The sequence below is a fragment of the Gobius niger genome (genome assembly GCF_951799975.1).
Source record: "Gobius niger genome assembly, chromosome: 4".
NCBI lineage: Eukaryota > Metazoa > Chordata > Actinopteri > Gobiiformes > Gobiidae > Gobius > Gobius niger.
The window spans coordinates 11,869,013-11,884,093 of NC_136855.1; the positions used below are offsets into that span (position 1 = coordinate 11,869,013).

The window sequence follows — 15,081 nt, forward strand, 5'->3', positions numbered from 1 at the left end:
TTTTAGTTTGGCATTTTTTTGGGGGATGTTTTTGGTTTCACTTCCTTATTGGACACCAACAGGAAGTGACATAAATAGAGGCAAACAATTTTAAACTGTGCCGACCATGTTATACCTATGGAAAATAAGTGAGTCAAAGTGCTGTGGAACTTTACCTCAATCTATGTCATTAACTTAAGAATCTAATGAAATTTTTGCTTTGCTGAAATAAAATTGAATAAAACTGTAACCATAATCACACAGATTAAAACCTGTCATATGCACTTTAATGGAACATGCTTAAAATAGTTTAGTTAAATATCGCGATGGTTTTTCAAAGACAGTCATGAATATTGCAGTATTTTCTCATATTGTGCAGCCCTAATTGGGATCATTTCCTCCTCCTGCTGAATATTTTTTACTGCATTTCGAACAGTTCAAACAGGATGGCGCTGGGGCAGCAGGTTTCCGAGGAGTAGCGTTGAATCTTCTCAAGTCCGAGTCCCAGGTCTTAGTCCACTTCCCCCACCCCCAAGTCGAGCCTCAAATGAGTGAATGAAGTCGGGCTGGAATCCACTTGGTCTCCTGTCCGTCGTTGTTGAACTTTATAGTAAATGTAGTGAACCTGATAGTAGAAAGTGTAGGTGTGGCCGCGTTCCTCGTCTCGTCTTCACTGTCCATTGGGGCCGTTGGCCGCGGGGCTGGATCCGTCCACGTTGGGGGGCTGCACGTTGTCCGCCAGGTTGTGCGCGTGCTCCAGGAAAAGGTCTTTAAGCACGCTGAGTTCTTTGCTGAGGAGCTTGATTTTGGCCTCCAGCCGCTCGTTCTCCTCCTTCAGCTCGTTGACCCTCTGCTGCGTGTCCTGGGCCTTCTGCTTGCTGCGCTGGCGGCTCTTCTTCACGGCCAGGTTGTTCCTCTCCCGCCGCTGCCGGTACTCGTCGCTGTCCTTGTCCGCGTGGGCCTTCTTCATCTTGCTCGGGGCCTGGGCTTTACCTCCTGGTGCCGATGGGTTCGCGGGAACGAGTTGGGGCACCTGTGGTAAGGGAAAAGCACATTTTTATATTGTATTTACCGCTTAGGTTGAAGGACTTAAGAAACATTTTTGGAATACTCTGACAATGTTACAAATATATTGTAACCTTAAAGTGATAGTCTGCAAGTTTAAATGTTTTACAAATGTAATCGATTGTGCATGATTGACTGTCTGTAACTGACGTAATGTAAGTAATATTTATAGGGATAGAACGATGCACTCAAGCCCCGATTTTAAGTTCCTGGTTGTGACTTTTTACACGAAAATGAATATGACTCATGACACCCACGCGGCTCGTCACCACCTGCTGCCGACGTTTATTTGGACATTATGTTTGCCTTGATACTTCATTTGTCTGAACTTTACATTGTTTTGTTTTATTGCTTTAATCTTTGGTGCAGCCCTGTGAGGCAACTGCCATAGTGACATTAGGCTTTAAAAAACATTGATCGATTGGTTATAACCAAAAGATGTTCCTTTTGTTAGAACATCTGCATTTTTGGGCTTGTAATAAACTGTAGAACTTTACAAAGAACATGACGAGAAATAAACATGAACTAATCATTGACACGATGCACTGATGATGGAGTCATTGAGATACGAAACTCTCATCAATCTTGTGTGCAACACACATTCATCAGCGTAAATAAGAGCTACAAAAACATTTTAAGACTTATATTTATTTGCCAAACTGCAACTTTCATGTAAGTCAGCTCAGTGTTTTGAGGTGGTTCACCTCGCGATGCAATGTGGGAATGCGAGTAGCTCAGGGAAGCTTTAACATTGATTCTAAATTGATGAATCGCTACTTCCCTAAATGTTCAATCATAATATTTTGTCGAAATCCTTCCTTTTGCTGAATTCAGCAACCAATCAGAATCTCCGGGCTGTCGCTTTGACCAATGAGATGAGCTTTCCTGTGGACCAGCCTGTCAGGTCTAATCAGGACTGAAAGGGGAGGGAGTGTGATAGTTCACTTTTAAAGTTTGTTCTCACTATCCTCCTTTGGAGTGGCTTTCTGGTCCAATCATGAGCAGAGGGAGGAACTTGATGGTTTACCTTCACATTTCACTCTCACTCTCTCCTCACTTTGTAATCTCACACACTATCACTTTAAAGTTTTTGGATTTGCTTTAAAAATGGGTGTAGTTGATACTGATACAAACTGAATGCTTTGTAACTCTCTGCACCTGCTTGAGAGTTTCTAAATGCACACTGCGTAACATTTCGGATTAAACTGTTACCACCGATGCAAAATATTCACCTAAAGAGCAGCTCGACACAGGAATGCTATTCTTGCAGTGGGCGAGTAAAGAATGGATTTGGATGAGGACCAGTTTAAATCACAAATCTGACTTCCTTTACTCAACGTCTCTATGGAAACGAGCTGGAGACGTCCCACTCCCAGCAAAGTCACCGCACTTACTTTTCAACAATAAAAATATCTGTGATAAAATGAATACTTATATTTTATTCCATTTATTGGGTGACTTGTTCCTTGGTGTGGCTTTAAGAGTGGTGTCGGGCACATTTTTTTCCATACCGGTACTTTAATGATACTTGATACCTGTGATGTGATCATTTGTGTTTTTGACAACCATATGCCGTGGAAAGAGTTGAGAAGTGTCCTTATTTTCCAGGAGATGTAAATTTAATGTCAGCTTGAATCCAATGTAATGCTTCTTTAGAACATTCAAGGCCTTAACAGGTGGAGAAATGAACCAAAGGTCTGCAAAGAGACCTGATAGGAATAGATAAATACTTGCACGTCGTTCTGAAGTTTGTCGTCTTTTGCGGTCAACACTTTAACCTAAACCAAGAACTGATCTATCAACGAAATGAAATCAGATATTACACATGTTGTACAGACGTAGGGCGAAGCGTCGGGGACTGCGGCTGCGTGCCGGCCGTTACCTGCTGGAGGGAGGAGGCGTGCGCTTGGCTCTGGATGACGCTCACGCCGTTGTGGTCAGTGGAGAGTTTCGCCTGCTGCTGCGGCCGGCTCATTTGGATGTACTGACTTCAGGGGAGAGCTCTGACCCGAGGCCTGCGCTGGAGTCGGGAAGAAATCAGCGGGACACGCGATCCGCCGAGGTTCCTCTGTGAACGCCTGCTGATAGATGGATAAATGAACACAGGAGTAACGTTAGAGCAGAGAACATGTTTGGAGATTCTGGTTTACGTCCAGTTCAGACATCAGTCGTGTTTATGACTAGTTTTGACCCTCTTTAGACTCGATTTAATCCTGAGTTGATGTGGTAATACTTGCAACAATGAGACTTGCGGCTTTTATGGTTTAGAGAAGTGTGGCACGATATATCGCAACAATTATTGTATCACAATATTAGGTGATGCAATATCCGTATCGCGAGAAGCCACAATATATCGCATCCTCACTAAAGTTTTCATCTGACTGAGATCATACACCAGAAAAACAATTGATGAGTGTGTCTTTATAGTATTTGCTGAAAAACTAGTTACATAAAATTCGTGTTTGATTACAATGGAACATATCGTGTTGAAATGGTGAATTATCGCAATAATATCGTTATCGCAATATTGCACATCCGTATCGCAAGTCACTTCAATATCGTTCAGCCCTAGTTTAGAGCAGACTTTCAAATTGCAAATCTTGCTGTAGCACGATGAACGATATTATTGAGGACCACTTCTTGCCACTGAAACAAACTTAAAAATAAAAATGAACTCTGTGAATCCCTTGTCCTATGTGAATAACTTCACATTGGAAAATTGCATGACAAAAATAGCAGCAAAAAAAGTGAAAATGAAGATAAAGGTTCTGACGATAAACATTGAGCCAAAAATGCTATTGTCGATATAGTAATTTTTGTGACGGGCCAAATTGATAAAGTAAACTGTGCTGTATCCTGCTTTAACCTCGAACACATTCGACGCCTGAAAAAAAAAAATGGTTTACAGAGTTGCAGGAATGCAGTCGTCCATTAAAGCTACGGTAATAACTAAACATGCAACTAGTAAAACCTGTCTCTGGGCAAGCAATGTGAAAAAAAATATAGCTTTAATTTAGCAATGACACCGAGACAGATGAACTGGCAAGAGCTGGGATCGAAACGCCAACCTCCTGGAGCCAATACCAGCTTTCTTTACGCAAAAATACAGACGTTATGATTGCACAATATCAAAAACTTGATTTAGAGTGAATTGTTTGTGTGTTATGGGAAACTTAATTGCTCCTGAGGAATGGCATTCCAGCTCACCATAGGAGCAACATGTTTGAAAAAAAAAAACTGCCTGGGCCGCCTGCCAGGAACGCCAGCTGGAGGATTACTCTGTCAAGATGAGGCACAGGTACAGCAGGCAAACTTGATCACTTTGTATTGTAATAATCACTGTGGTGCGGATTTTATGAAGCTTCAGAAACTTACACTAAAATCCAACCGGGGAAGAGTAATGATGACTTTACAAAAACTAAGCACCGGGCAAATTATGCACTTAAAGCAGCACCATGTCTTTTTTCGAGCAGACACAAAACCATTCAAGATTCATTAGAATCAACAGCTTTGAGATGTCGCCAATTGCAAACAGGAGAGACAAGTTATGCATAAATATGACCAAAACAGACTATATTGCTGATGAAATCTGAATAACAGATAGAACCAGCTTTAAAATTCTGGGGTTATTAATTTTGTTGATACAGAGATTTGTTGGATCTTATTTAGTCGTCTTTAAGTAAACTGGTTGTTAGGGTATAAAAAACAAAGAAAGAATAGCGTTGTTTCTGTGTTTAGAGCTAAATCAGATGATCAACAAAAGAATGATCAGTACAACTGTGGGGACTAAGGGTCGACCGATATAGGGTTTTTTTTAAGGTTGATGCCGATTTAGGGGGATTTCTATTGGCCGATGCCGATATGCTCGGCTGATATTTTTGGCATTTTTTCCCAAATGTCTGGTCTATAATGCTGTGAAAAAAATACTTGACCATTCCAGCAGTGGCCGATTTTATTTCATTACTTTAGGTGATTCAAATCATAGCTTCTGTCCCAGCTTTGATTAGTTGCGGTTACCATTAGCATTCTGCCATTAGCATTAGCACACCGTTGCTAGCCGCGGCATTTTGCACGGCGATCAGAAATTCTTTGCAGAGGGTAAAACTAACTTCACGATTAAAATCTCCAGGTTCTGTTCGACAAAATGACGTGCAGCATTTCCATAATAACCAAGGTTTAGTGAAAATCCTATTTAACAAACTTGTAGCTGATCCATTTTCATCGCTATGTCTCTCTGTTCCCCTGAGGCCGAGGGAGTCATGGGAGGACTCATTTAAAAGCCCTGACTTCGCTCTTTCCAGTGCGGGAAGTCTCTATCACTTTCGGTCCCGGAGATAGTGGAGCTCAATCGGCCGATAATGTAAAATCCCCCAATATCGGCCTGCTGATATATCAGTCGACCTCTAATGGGGACAATGGGGTATGCTGTCCTCTGATAATTTGAGTAAACAGCTTACGGTCACTATGCAAGTTCCAATATAAATCCATAGAGGAAAGTTGATACTTTACTTGATGTGGCCCTCAGATTAATTCTTGGTGCCCCTCCCTCTTCTTCTTATTGGCACATATCGCCAGAGACTGTTCTTGTTACTGCAATTTTAATAATTCCACACAATTATAACCTCAAAAAGTAACATTTAAGGTTAAAGGTGAGGTATGCTTTATTAATCCCCATATCGTTCTCTGCATTTGACCCATCTTCAATACCGCTGGGGCGACCTGTTGGAGCTGTGGGCAGCCGGCGCCCTCCATGCTGTACACATGTAGGAGAAAAAGGTTTGGACAACCCTGTCTTAAACAATCGGTTACGCCCATTACCGTGCTCCCAGGTGAGATTTCATGTTCTTCAAGAGCAAACTGATCCAGCACTAAAACTGTAGTTTTGCCTGCTGTGCCTCCCCGTAAACAAATGAGCAAAAAAGACGACGGAAATACATAAAACAGTCCCTATTACCAGCGTCACAGTAATAATCTAGTAGACACATAACAACGATGTAGCTTTCTAATACCAATTTGATTTGAACAACAAACATCTGCAGTGAACGCTCTGCAGATTCCTCGCGCCCTCAATCCATCCATCACCGCCGCCTGTCATTGCGCCAAACCATCGTCTCCACTTCATCCTCGCCTCCTCCACAGGTCCCCCACGCACAACTCTCTCTCTCTCTCTGCGCTAATTGACGTCTGTGTTACTGCACGGACCAATTAGCTGCTCGCCTCTCTATTGGTCGGCTCGTATCCAGGCGGCCGTCAGCTGTGGCAGGGCAGAAGAAGGAGGCGGCGGCGGCGCAGGCTTCGTGCATGTTGCCCGCTGTTGCATCATCGCAGGCAGCCTCTCTTTTGTGCTTAGAGCAGGGGGGGAACTCCGGAGTCATGCGGGACTAAGCAAAAAAAACACACTTTGCGCCGTGACTTTTAGACATCTGACCCGCGGAAACCGAGCCGTCGATTCCGCTGCGATGGCGACGCGTGCGTAAAAGTCGTGCCAACTCGGTAAACAATTAATTCCCGGGCACTTTCGTAACTTTTGATCGACTCAACAATGCCCGCACAATAGTGTCACATCTGTGTGTTATATATCCTGCTAAGGAGCTTTAACAGCGACGCTAAACCGCCTTCAGACGCCATTAAAGCAACGTTTTCACTTTCCTATTCCTTAGAACTAGGCGTTTTAGCCGGGCAGCTAGCCAGATCATTAGCATCTAGCGCTAACCTACCCCAAAAAACATATGAATTCCCCCAATTTCCGGCTCTGATACGACTTTTAAAAGCGGCTTACCTTCGCTATACGACGAACCCGTCAACCACCAGCCAAACGTGGGGGAGTTTATTCCGGAATTATGAAGTTTAAATCCGTCTGTGGCCGCTCGGAGATGTTTTTGTTTGGAACATGGCAAGGACTGGATTGCGAAATCTCTCTGGCCATGTACGGCAATGTCTACGCTCAGCCAATCAGCGAGGAGAAGGCGGTGCTAGCGTGTAGCAATGGCCAATCGGAATCCACAAAGCAGGAGAGTGATGCAACGCTCCCAGAGATCGACGTCCCCGCGGACCAATGAGGCGCGGGCTGGGGTTTTCAGTTGTATTTATGTAATACGATGAGTTCACACACGCATGACTTCACCTGTGTGTAACGCTGGCTTTTATTGTCAGCAGATCAGAAACTGGCCAGTCTAATTATACTTTCATTTTGGTGAGAGTCGTTTTAACCCCGTAATCCCCCCCCCCCCCACCCACACAAGCAAATGTTCTCCAGTTGTCATCCAGGTAGCCCAGGCATTACCCAAATCTAAAAGCTTCCTGGAAAAAAAAAAGCGGGAACAAAAAATGAGGATGAAACGGCAACAAAAACTCAAGGAAAAATGTCAGATCAATGCAGATTAATCTATAGCACCACAACGTATGATAAAGCCAGGTCAAGGTTCATCATCCTTAATTCTCTTACAGGCCAATAAAGTAAAATCTGAGTTAGTAAAATGGTCACGAGCCAAAATAGAAATACTGGTGTTAAGTACAGGCCCTGTACTGAATTTAAAAGTCGTGTTGGTGCTGGCGTTTCCTCGTTGTAAGAAGGAATTTAAACGATAAGAATCTTGTAAACAACCGCACAAAAGGGTGTTCAAAACAGGTTCAAGCCACATTATTTGATCATCTGACTGGATGTTTAGTTACGGGTTTCTTCGGAAATGTTTGTGCTGCTGTGGTATGAATTTGGCTGGTCACTAATGGGCGAGGATGATGATGCAATTAGAGAAGAAAGTCAGATTCCTATGTTAAAAAAAGACCAGTGTTAGAGATGATGTGTGTTGAGCTCCACTGTTATGTGAGATTATAACATTAACCAAGTCGTTTTGCTTAATTACTTGCAAAATAGACTTTTTCTTGTTTGTATATATAACACTTTGTAATACCTAATATGCATCTTGTACCTCTTAGCCTCCGCCTTAACCAAGCACATTTTCTCCAGTTCAGTGTTGCCCAAATCTAAAAGCTTCTTGACTGGAGCTTCCAGGGTTTAAGCTCATTTGAAAGCTAAGACCGACCAAACTGATCGAACGCTTTTCCCTGCGTTGTCGGCACTTTTTTGTTGTGTTTTGGTGCTTTTTTTATCGCCTGTTTTGTCGCTCTTTTCCTGCATTTTCACAGAAGGTCCCGGGTTCGATTCCGACTGGACGAGGCGTTTCTGTGTGGAGTTTGCATCTTCTCCTTGTGTCTGCTCCAGTACCTCAACAAACATGTAAAATTGACCAGAATGAATGGGAGTGTGCGAGTTGGGGATGACCGATACCGGACCAAATAATACATATTTTTTAATCCTGTTTTCTACTCCTGCTACTTCTAAATGTTGTCGTTGTTGTATCATTTCTGTTGGCTTTCCGGTGCTGGGCCACAGTGGAAGACTTTAAAGGCTTAAAGGAATAGGCCACTGTTTTTACATACTGAGATATGTTCTTACCTTAGCTTTGAGGAGTTCTTTAGGACCTGTCTGATCTTCCCCTGTGCCTTCAGTCACGTAAATACAGCCCAGACGGCGTTAGCATTTAGCCTCTCCTGCTCTCCACTATAGCTCCAAAACAGGTCAAGATAGAAGCTACCAAGCTCTTCCACGTTTTCCCTATTTAAATACGATTATGTGAAGTGTTAAGATAAAGTATAATTACACAAAATTAAACAATGTGGATTTTCTAAGCGGATAAAAGGGGGGACTATATTGTAAGGCGTAATAATACCAGGAGTAGTTCGAAATCCGCGCAGTAATCTTCACTTTACTGTGCGGATGCCAAACTACTCCTGGTATTATTACGCCTTACAATATAGTCCCCCCTTTTATCCGCTTAGAAAATCCACATTGTTTAATTTTGTGTAATTATACTTTGTAGTGTAACACTTCACGAAACCATATTTAAATAGGGAAAACGTGGAAGAGCTTGGTAGCTTCTATCTTGACCTGTTTTGGAGCTATAGAGGAGAGAGGGAGAGGCTAAATGCTAACGCCGTCTGCGCTGTGTTTACGTGATTGAAGGCACGAGTGAAGATCAGACAGGTCCTAAAGAACTCCTCAAAGCTAAGGTAAGAAAATATCTCAGTATGTAAAAATGGTGGCCTATTCCTTTAATGTAAAGGTGTCTATGTGCTGTTAAGGCGTAAACTGCATCAACTAAAACGGAAATTTTCCATCTGCAGCACCATCCAAACACTCTGAAACATTTCAAGTCTGGTACCGGTCCATGAGAGGAAAAAGGTTTGATATTTATAAGGCAAAAATATGCCACAGTCATTTCATTACCTATCCAGTTGAGGGGACACAGTGGGATTTGAGAACGAGAGCCCCATTATTCAGTGTCGAGCGAGTCCATGTGCTCAAGTCTCTCTCCCTCAGAAACAAGTCCAAGCCAAATCCGGTCTTGACTTTGCAGACTGAAATGTTTTGAACTAAAATGCCCAGATATTTTAGTCAGCGAATAAAATCTGCATACGCATGAAAAGAAGGGACTGAAAACATCTGTGTTTCCAATGACAGTTTGAAAGAGCCTCATATCATTTAAGTTCAATATCATAATGTCCTATCGCAAAGTCCTCTCCATGGAGGCAAATTGGTAAACAACGCCATATCAAAACACACATATTAATCATGCCTCCAAACAATTTGTGAAATGAGGAGTTAATTCCCCTGTGTGCAGTGTGACGGATGGCAAGCGTGTCGGCTCATGTGAGCGATCAGCCGCGTCTCAGAGTTAAGATTCCTGTTTGTTTTAGTATCAGACAAAGGTCAGTGTGCTGCACACGCCTGTCTTAGTCACTGCAGAGAGACCCGCACTAAACCTCACACGGGCACAGCACACGGGGAGGACCAAGACATAAAAGCATGTCAAATGTTTCACTTTAAAGGGATATTTCAGGATTTTTTTTATCCTATAGTGATCCGGAGTGTTGTTGATTTCTTTGGAGATTGATTTTAATTATCATTCATGCAGTCCTTATATTTGAAGAGTTTAGTGGTGCTAGGCTAGTGCTAGGCTAGTGCATGTCTATGGTAACTAGTAGCCTGCATTAAAAACAGTCTGACCCGAGCACAGTGCACCTGAGGCAAATCACTTATAACATCAGACTAACCATATAAATGTCTGTGTTGACTGAATAATTTTGGAAATGTAACCATTTTGCATTTACAATAATTTATGTTTGAGCAGAATCAGCTTTCCGGTTGTTGCTACGCAGCGGCGGAGTGATCTGCTGGGTTACCGGATCTACAGTTTGTTTACCTGCGGCCGGCATTACTACACGTGGAATTGACAAAGGAGCTTTCTACAAATCAGATATGGCAACGTTTGGAGGACGACCTGATGATTTTGAAGAGGTTTTTTAATGCAGGCTACTAGTTACCATAGACATGCGCTAGCCTAGCATTAGCCAAGCACCACTAAACTCTTCAAATACAAGTACAACTACATGAATATAAAAAAAAAGTCTCCAGAAATCAACAACACTCTGGATAACTAGGAAATGAGGCCCTATGTCAAAAATCCTGAAATATCCCTTTAATATGTAAATTTTCTTGATATGTTGCTCTTATGTTGCAAGCTGTGGCTCTCTTGCTAGACTGAAGACTGAATTGCAACATCACTATGTGTTTGGCTTCAATGATGAATTTTTAGTTTTAGAAATGACCCGTCTAAAACATTGCATCCGTTCCTTTATATGTATTTATTTCTCTCAAACGTATAACAAAGGTTCTGGTTAAAATCATCCAACTACAGGACTGTTTGAAAGATTGAGGCGATCATTTACCGAGGGTTTACCTTTTAAGGCGCTAGATGCAAGTTGGTCATTTTTATACTCACTACTGCCACCTCAGGTCTTACGCGTAACTGCGGGTTCTATATTACTTAGAAAACCTTCCAAACAAATTAGTGTAAAGCAAATTGTGTAAATCAGAAAGTAATAGATTTTGTTTGTTCCCGTGTGATCATTTCATTAGGGTCACACCACTAAGGTCGAGTCCCTTTTTTATCAAGTCAGATATATATTTTTATGCGTGCGATAAGGAGAGCTGTCTTGATGTTTAATGCTTGCAAGTATACTTTGACATGGAACAAAATGACACTGATTTTGACCAGTTTATAGCCAGCCTCTTATCAGCAATAGTCTGTTAAAAGGCTGGACCTAAACACACAGTAAAACATTGTTCAGATCCACTGCCCTGAACGACATTAACCTTCGAACCGTCAGTCGTTGGGCTTTAAAAGTTTGTCCAGAGCCCGGAGAGTCCTCACGGAGCCACGAGACACTTAAAAACACAAAGAGCAGAATTTGACTTCATAGCGAGACATGCTCTTCATACAGTATATTACTTGCATAAACACAGACCATTGGAAGATTTATTTTTTCAGTTTGGGTAAAGCTCCATCATTATTATTTTTTGAATATATGTAACGCACAAGACCGGCCAACTCACACTGAATTATTATCCAGGAAAACTATCCCAGTTGCTGTGGCCAAAACTGTTTTATAGGAGGTAGAAAGTGAAAAGTTATATTGCTTGAAAAATATTTTGGGAAGACTGCTAAACATAACTTTTTTTTAGTAATAACACCAAAGGGAAAAAGAGACGTGCATGTATTAGATAAGCTCTTCAATGAATCCCCAAATATATTGCAGTACCTTTATTAGGCCTATATTAGCTCATATTGGCTCAACTTTCTCGATATGTAGCACCAATAAATATAAGGCCCCCACCGGAACCAAGTGCTTTTTCTCCAATTTTGGGGCAGACGCTTGGGGAATCGAAAAGCTTCTTGAAAAACGCGACAAAACACGAGAGGAAAACAAGGATGAAAATGCAACAAAACAGCACAAAAAAAAAAAAAAAACATGAAAAATGTGACAAACATAGCAAGAATAAACCGACAAAAAGCGATGGAAAAAAAATTGACGAATAAGCAACAAAAGAGCAAAAAAAGGGTCGATGAAGGTTTTGAGGCAGGAGAAGTTATAGCAGCACTTCAGTCAAATAAAGTCACCAACGAAGGTTTTACATATGAAAGCGAAATAAAGGGGGGGGGGGAAATATGTGTTCAATGTGCATTTGCTGCGCGTCTCATTCCCGTTGCCACCGAAAGAGGGCGCTCCAGTCCGCGGATCCAGCCGCGTCTCTTAAGCGCGCGGCTCGTGGTGCGCTCCTTATCCTGATCTACCCCTGGAAGGAAGGCCTGATATGAACCCCGAGTCCTCCGACTCCAGCTCCCAGCGGGGGCTACCTCTCTCTCTCCCCCCCGCACATCACCCCCCTCCAAGACGGAGACCACACCCCCCGCCGCCCTTACCCCCCCCCACCCCCCCCCCCGGGTCCCCCTCTCAGCTTGGACGTGCGCTCCGATAGAGTCGTGTCAGAGCGGAACGATGTAAACTTAAATCAGCCCGAATTTGAAGAGAAGCCTTATCGGACTCGCTTTTATTGAGAGCGTTTTATCTGATCGCGGAAGATTATCTGCTTTGGCACAAGTCCAACAGGGGGGGAGCAAAGGTTATTTCTCGCCCTAAATACGTCACCGGGAGGGACATGATACGTTTAGTTGATGATTCAAGTTTATGAGCTTTGGCATAGAAGTTACTGGGACCAAAGTATTCAACGACGCTGCCATGCGCTTTTACGCACAAGCAAAGGCCGGATCCTTTTAGCGCATGTTAAATTAATAGCCTCTTATTCATGATTAAACTAGAGAATATAAAGAATAATGTTAATCTAATAAAATGCACAAAGCAAAAAGCAAAGCGATGTATGTTCATTGTAAGTGTTGGCAGCTCAATCATCGTGTGTGAATGAAATAGAAAATAATTTAGTGTAATTTGCATGTCCAAAATTGGGAGCTTTTGGACGTTTGTTCGTTGCAAACTTTCACCTGTTTAAGTTTTAAAGCTTGCTGCAAACTCAAAACATGTTTTAGGAGTTTGATCATGGGATTCACCAAAAAAAAAAAAAAAAAGATCCCCTCATAATCCATGCATTAATCACTCCGCGCAGAACCACACGCGCTCTTCGTGTTGCACTGTAGGATATGTGTCTGCGCAGAGCGAATAAATCCAAGTCTAAGCCTGCTGTGCGCGCCTCTGCCCCGCCCACTCCTGCAGCTATATAACCGCAGTTTGACAGCTCTGGGTTTACTGAGCAGGAGGGATCTCACCGCTGGTCTTGAACCTTTCACCTCCTCCCACTGCTCTCCAACCAAACCACTCAAAAAAACAAAAAAAAAACACTGACACTTGGAGCCCGCTCGGGTTTGAACTCAAACGAGCGCCGCGGAGTGCGGACTTCTCTTTTTTACGCACGGGCAAAACTTTGGGATTCCTGCACGCGGAGCTCTACACGCCATGCACGCTCGGGTTTGAGTTCTCCATGGAGCTGTCAAACCTGTACGAGGTGGCGCCCCGGCCCCTGATGAGCAGCCTGACGCACGGCCTCCACCACAGCCAGCAGCAGCAGCAGCCGAACCCCGCGCACCATCACCACCACCAGCAACAGCAGCAGAACCCGGGGGACTTTGGCGGGGACAACATCGGCGACCACGAGACGTCCATCGACCTGAGCGCGTACATCGACCCGTCCGCCTTCAACGACGACTTTCTGGCCGACCTTTTCCACCACAACTCGCGGCAGGACAAGTTGAAGGCGATGAACGGGGAGTACGAGCCAGTGCAGTGCGGTCCGACCCAGCAGCAGCTCTACATGTCTGGATACATGGACTCCAAGCTGGAACCGATGTACGAGCCGCGAATCCGGCCCGTGGCCATAAAACAGGAGCCACGCGACGACGACGAGCTGACCCACGCCATGCCCCCGACGTACCACCACGCGCAGCAGTACGCGGGGCACGCGCAGCAGCCTCAACAGCAGCAGCAGCAGCAGCAGCAACAGCAGCAGCAGCAGCAAATGCCTCACCTCCAGTATCAAATCGCTCACTGCGCGCAAACCACGATGCATCTCCAACCGGGGCACCCGACGCCGCCGCCCACCCCCGTCCCGAGCCCCCATCACGGACACCACCACCACCACAAGATGCTGGACCGCAAGTCCAAAAAGCGCGTGGACAAGAGCAGCCCCGAGTACCGGCTGCGGCGCGAGCGCAACAACGTGGCCGTGCGCAAAAGCCGGGACAAGGCCAAGATGCGTAATTTGGAGACGCAGCATAAAGTGGTGGAGCTGAGCACGGACAACGAGAGGCTCCGGCGCAGAGTGGAGCACCTGACGCGGGAGCTGGACACGCTGCGGGGCATCTTCAGGCAGCTGCCCGACGGATCGTACAAACCCATGGGCAGCTGAGACCAGAGCGCACTGGGATTTTTTCTTCTTCTCTTCTTTATTTTTACGCACAAGGTTGCGATCAGACAGGGGCATGTTAAGACTCCTTTATGGTCAGCTGTGGGTGAACTGTTCCAAATAGGCTCCAAAACCGGACTAAAGCAAGTAAGAAAAATATAAACTTTCGATTTTTGTAATTTAATTGGGAATATGGCTAAACATGTGACTCAAATTTGTGTCCAACAACAGCTAACTCTATTTTAAATGAGAGTTAACAAACTTGCAAAACAAAAACGAAATATTTACTTTTTGTGATTTCAATTGGCACTTGGGTTAGAATATTACTCTAATTGGTATTTCATGAAAATAACTAAATGTATCAATAGGACTAAATTTGTCGGGACAAATTCTCCCTGCACTAAATATAAATACAATCATGACCAGCCTATATGGGACTCAACCTGCGCTGTGCCAGGACTAATCCCGTTTATTTGGAGCGACTTGGCTCTCCCTGATCTGACAGCCCAGGACTGCAGCCACTGTGGCGAATGAAGAGAGAAAGAATGAGAGGACACTGTGGCAGGTACACACACAGTGCAATATAGAAAACCGTCTGTTACTGACACCGTGAGACTTTTCGGCAGCAAGTTTCTGCATTTTTAACCAACTCTGCTGCCCTGAAATGGGACGGACTGGAACATTGCCAAGACCGTGCAACACTGCCTTTCAGGTTTCCCAAG

The 15,081-nt window shown here is 43.9% G+C and overlaps 2 protein-coding genes across 2 annotated transcripts; one reads left to right on the forward strand and one right to left on the reverse strand.

The window, feature by feature from the left end:
- Window positions 1-212: 212 nt before the first annotated feature.
- cebpg (CCAAT enhancer binding protein gamma) lies at window positions 213-6,983 on the reverse strand. Its single transcript, XM_079554625.1, has 3 exons — window positions 6,824-6,983; window positions 2,927-3,122; window positions 213-1,012 (listed from the first exon to the last, which is right to left on the reverse strand). The coding sequence occupies exons 2-3, from the start codon at window positions 3,017-3,019 to the stop codon at window positions 650-652; spliced, it is 456 nt and encodes a 151-aa protein (XP_079410751.1). The 5' UTR covers window positions 3,020-3,122; window positions 6,824-6,983; the 3' UTR covers window positions 213-649.
- Window positions 6,984-13,180: 6,197 nt separating this feature from the next.
- On the forward strand, window positions 13,181-14,610 carry cebpa (CCAAT enhancer binding protein alpha). Its single transcript, XM_079555010.1, has one exon. The coding sequence runs from the start codon at window positions 13,439-13,441 to the stop codon at window positions 14,360-14,362; it is 924 nt and encodes a 307-aa protein (XP_079411136.1). The 5' UTR covers window positions 13,181-13,438; the 3' UTR covers window positions 14,363-14,610.
- Window positions 14,611-15,081: the final 471 nt, after the last annotated feature.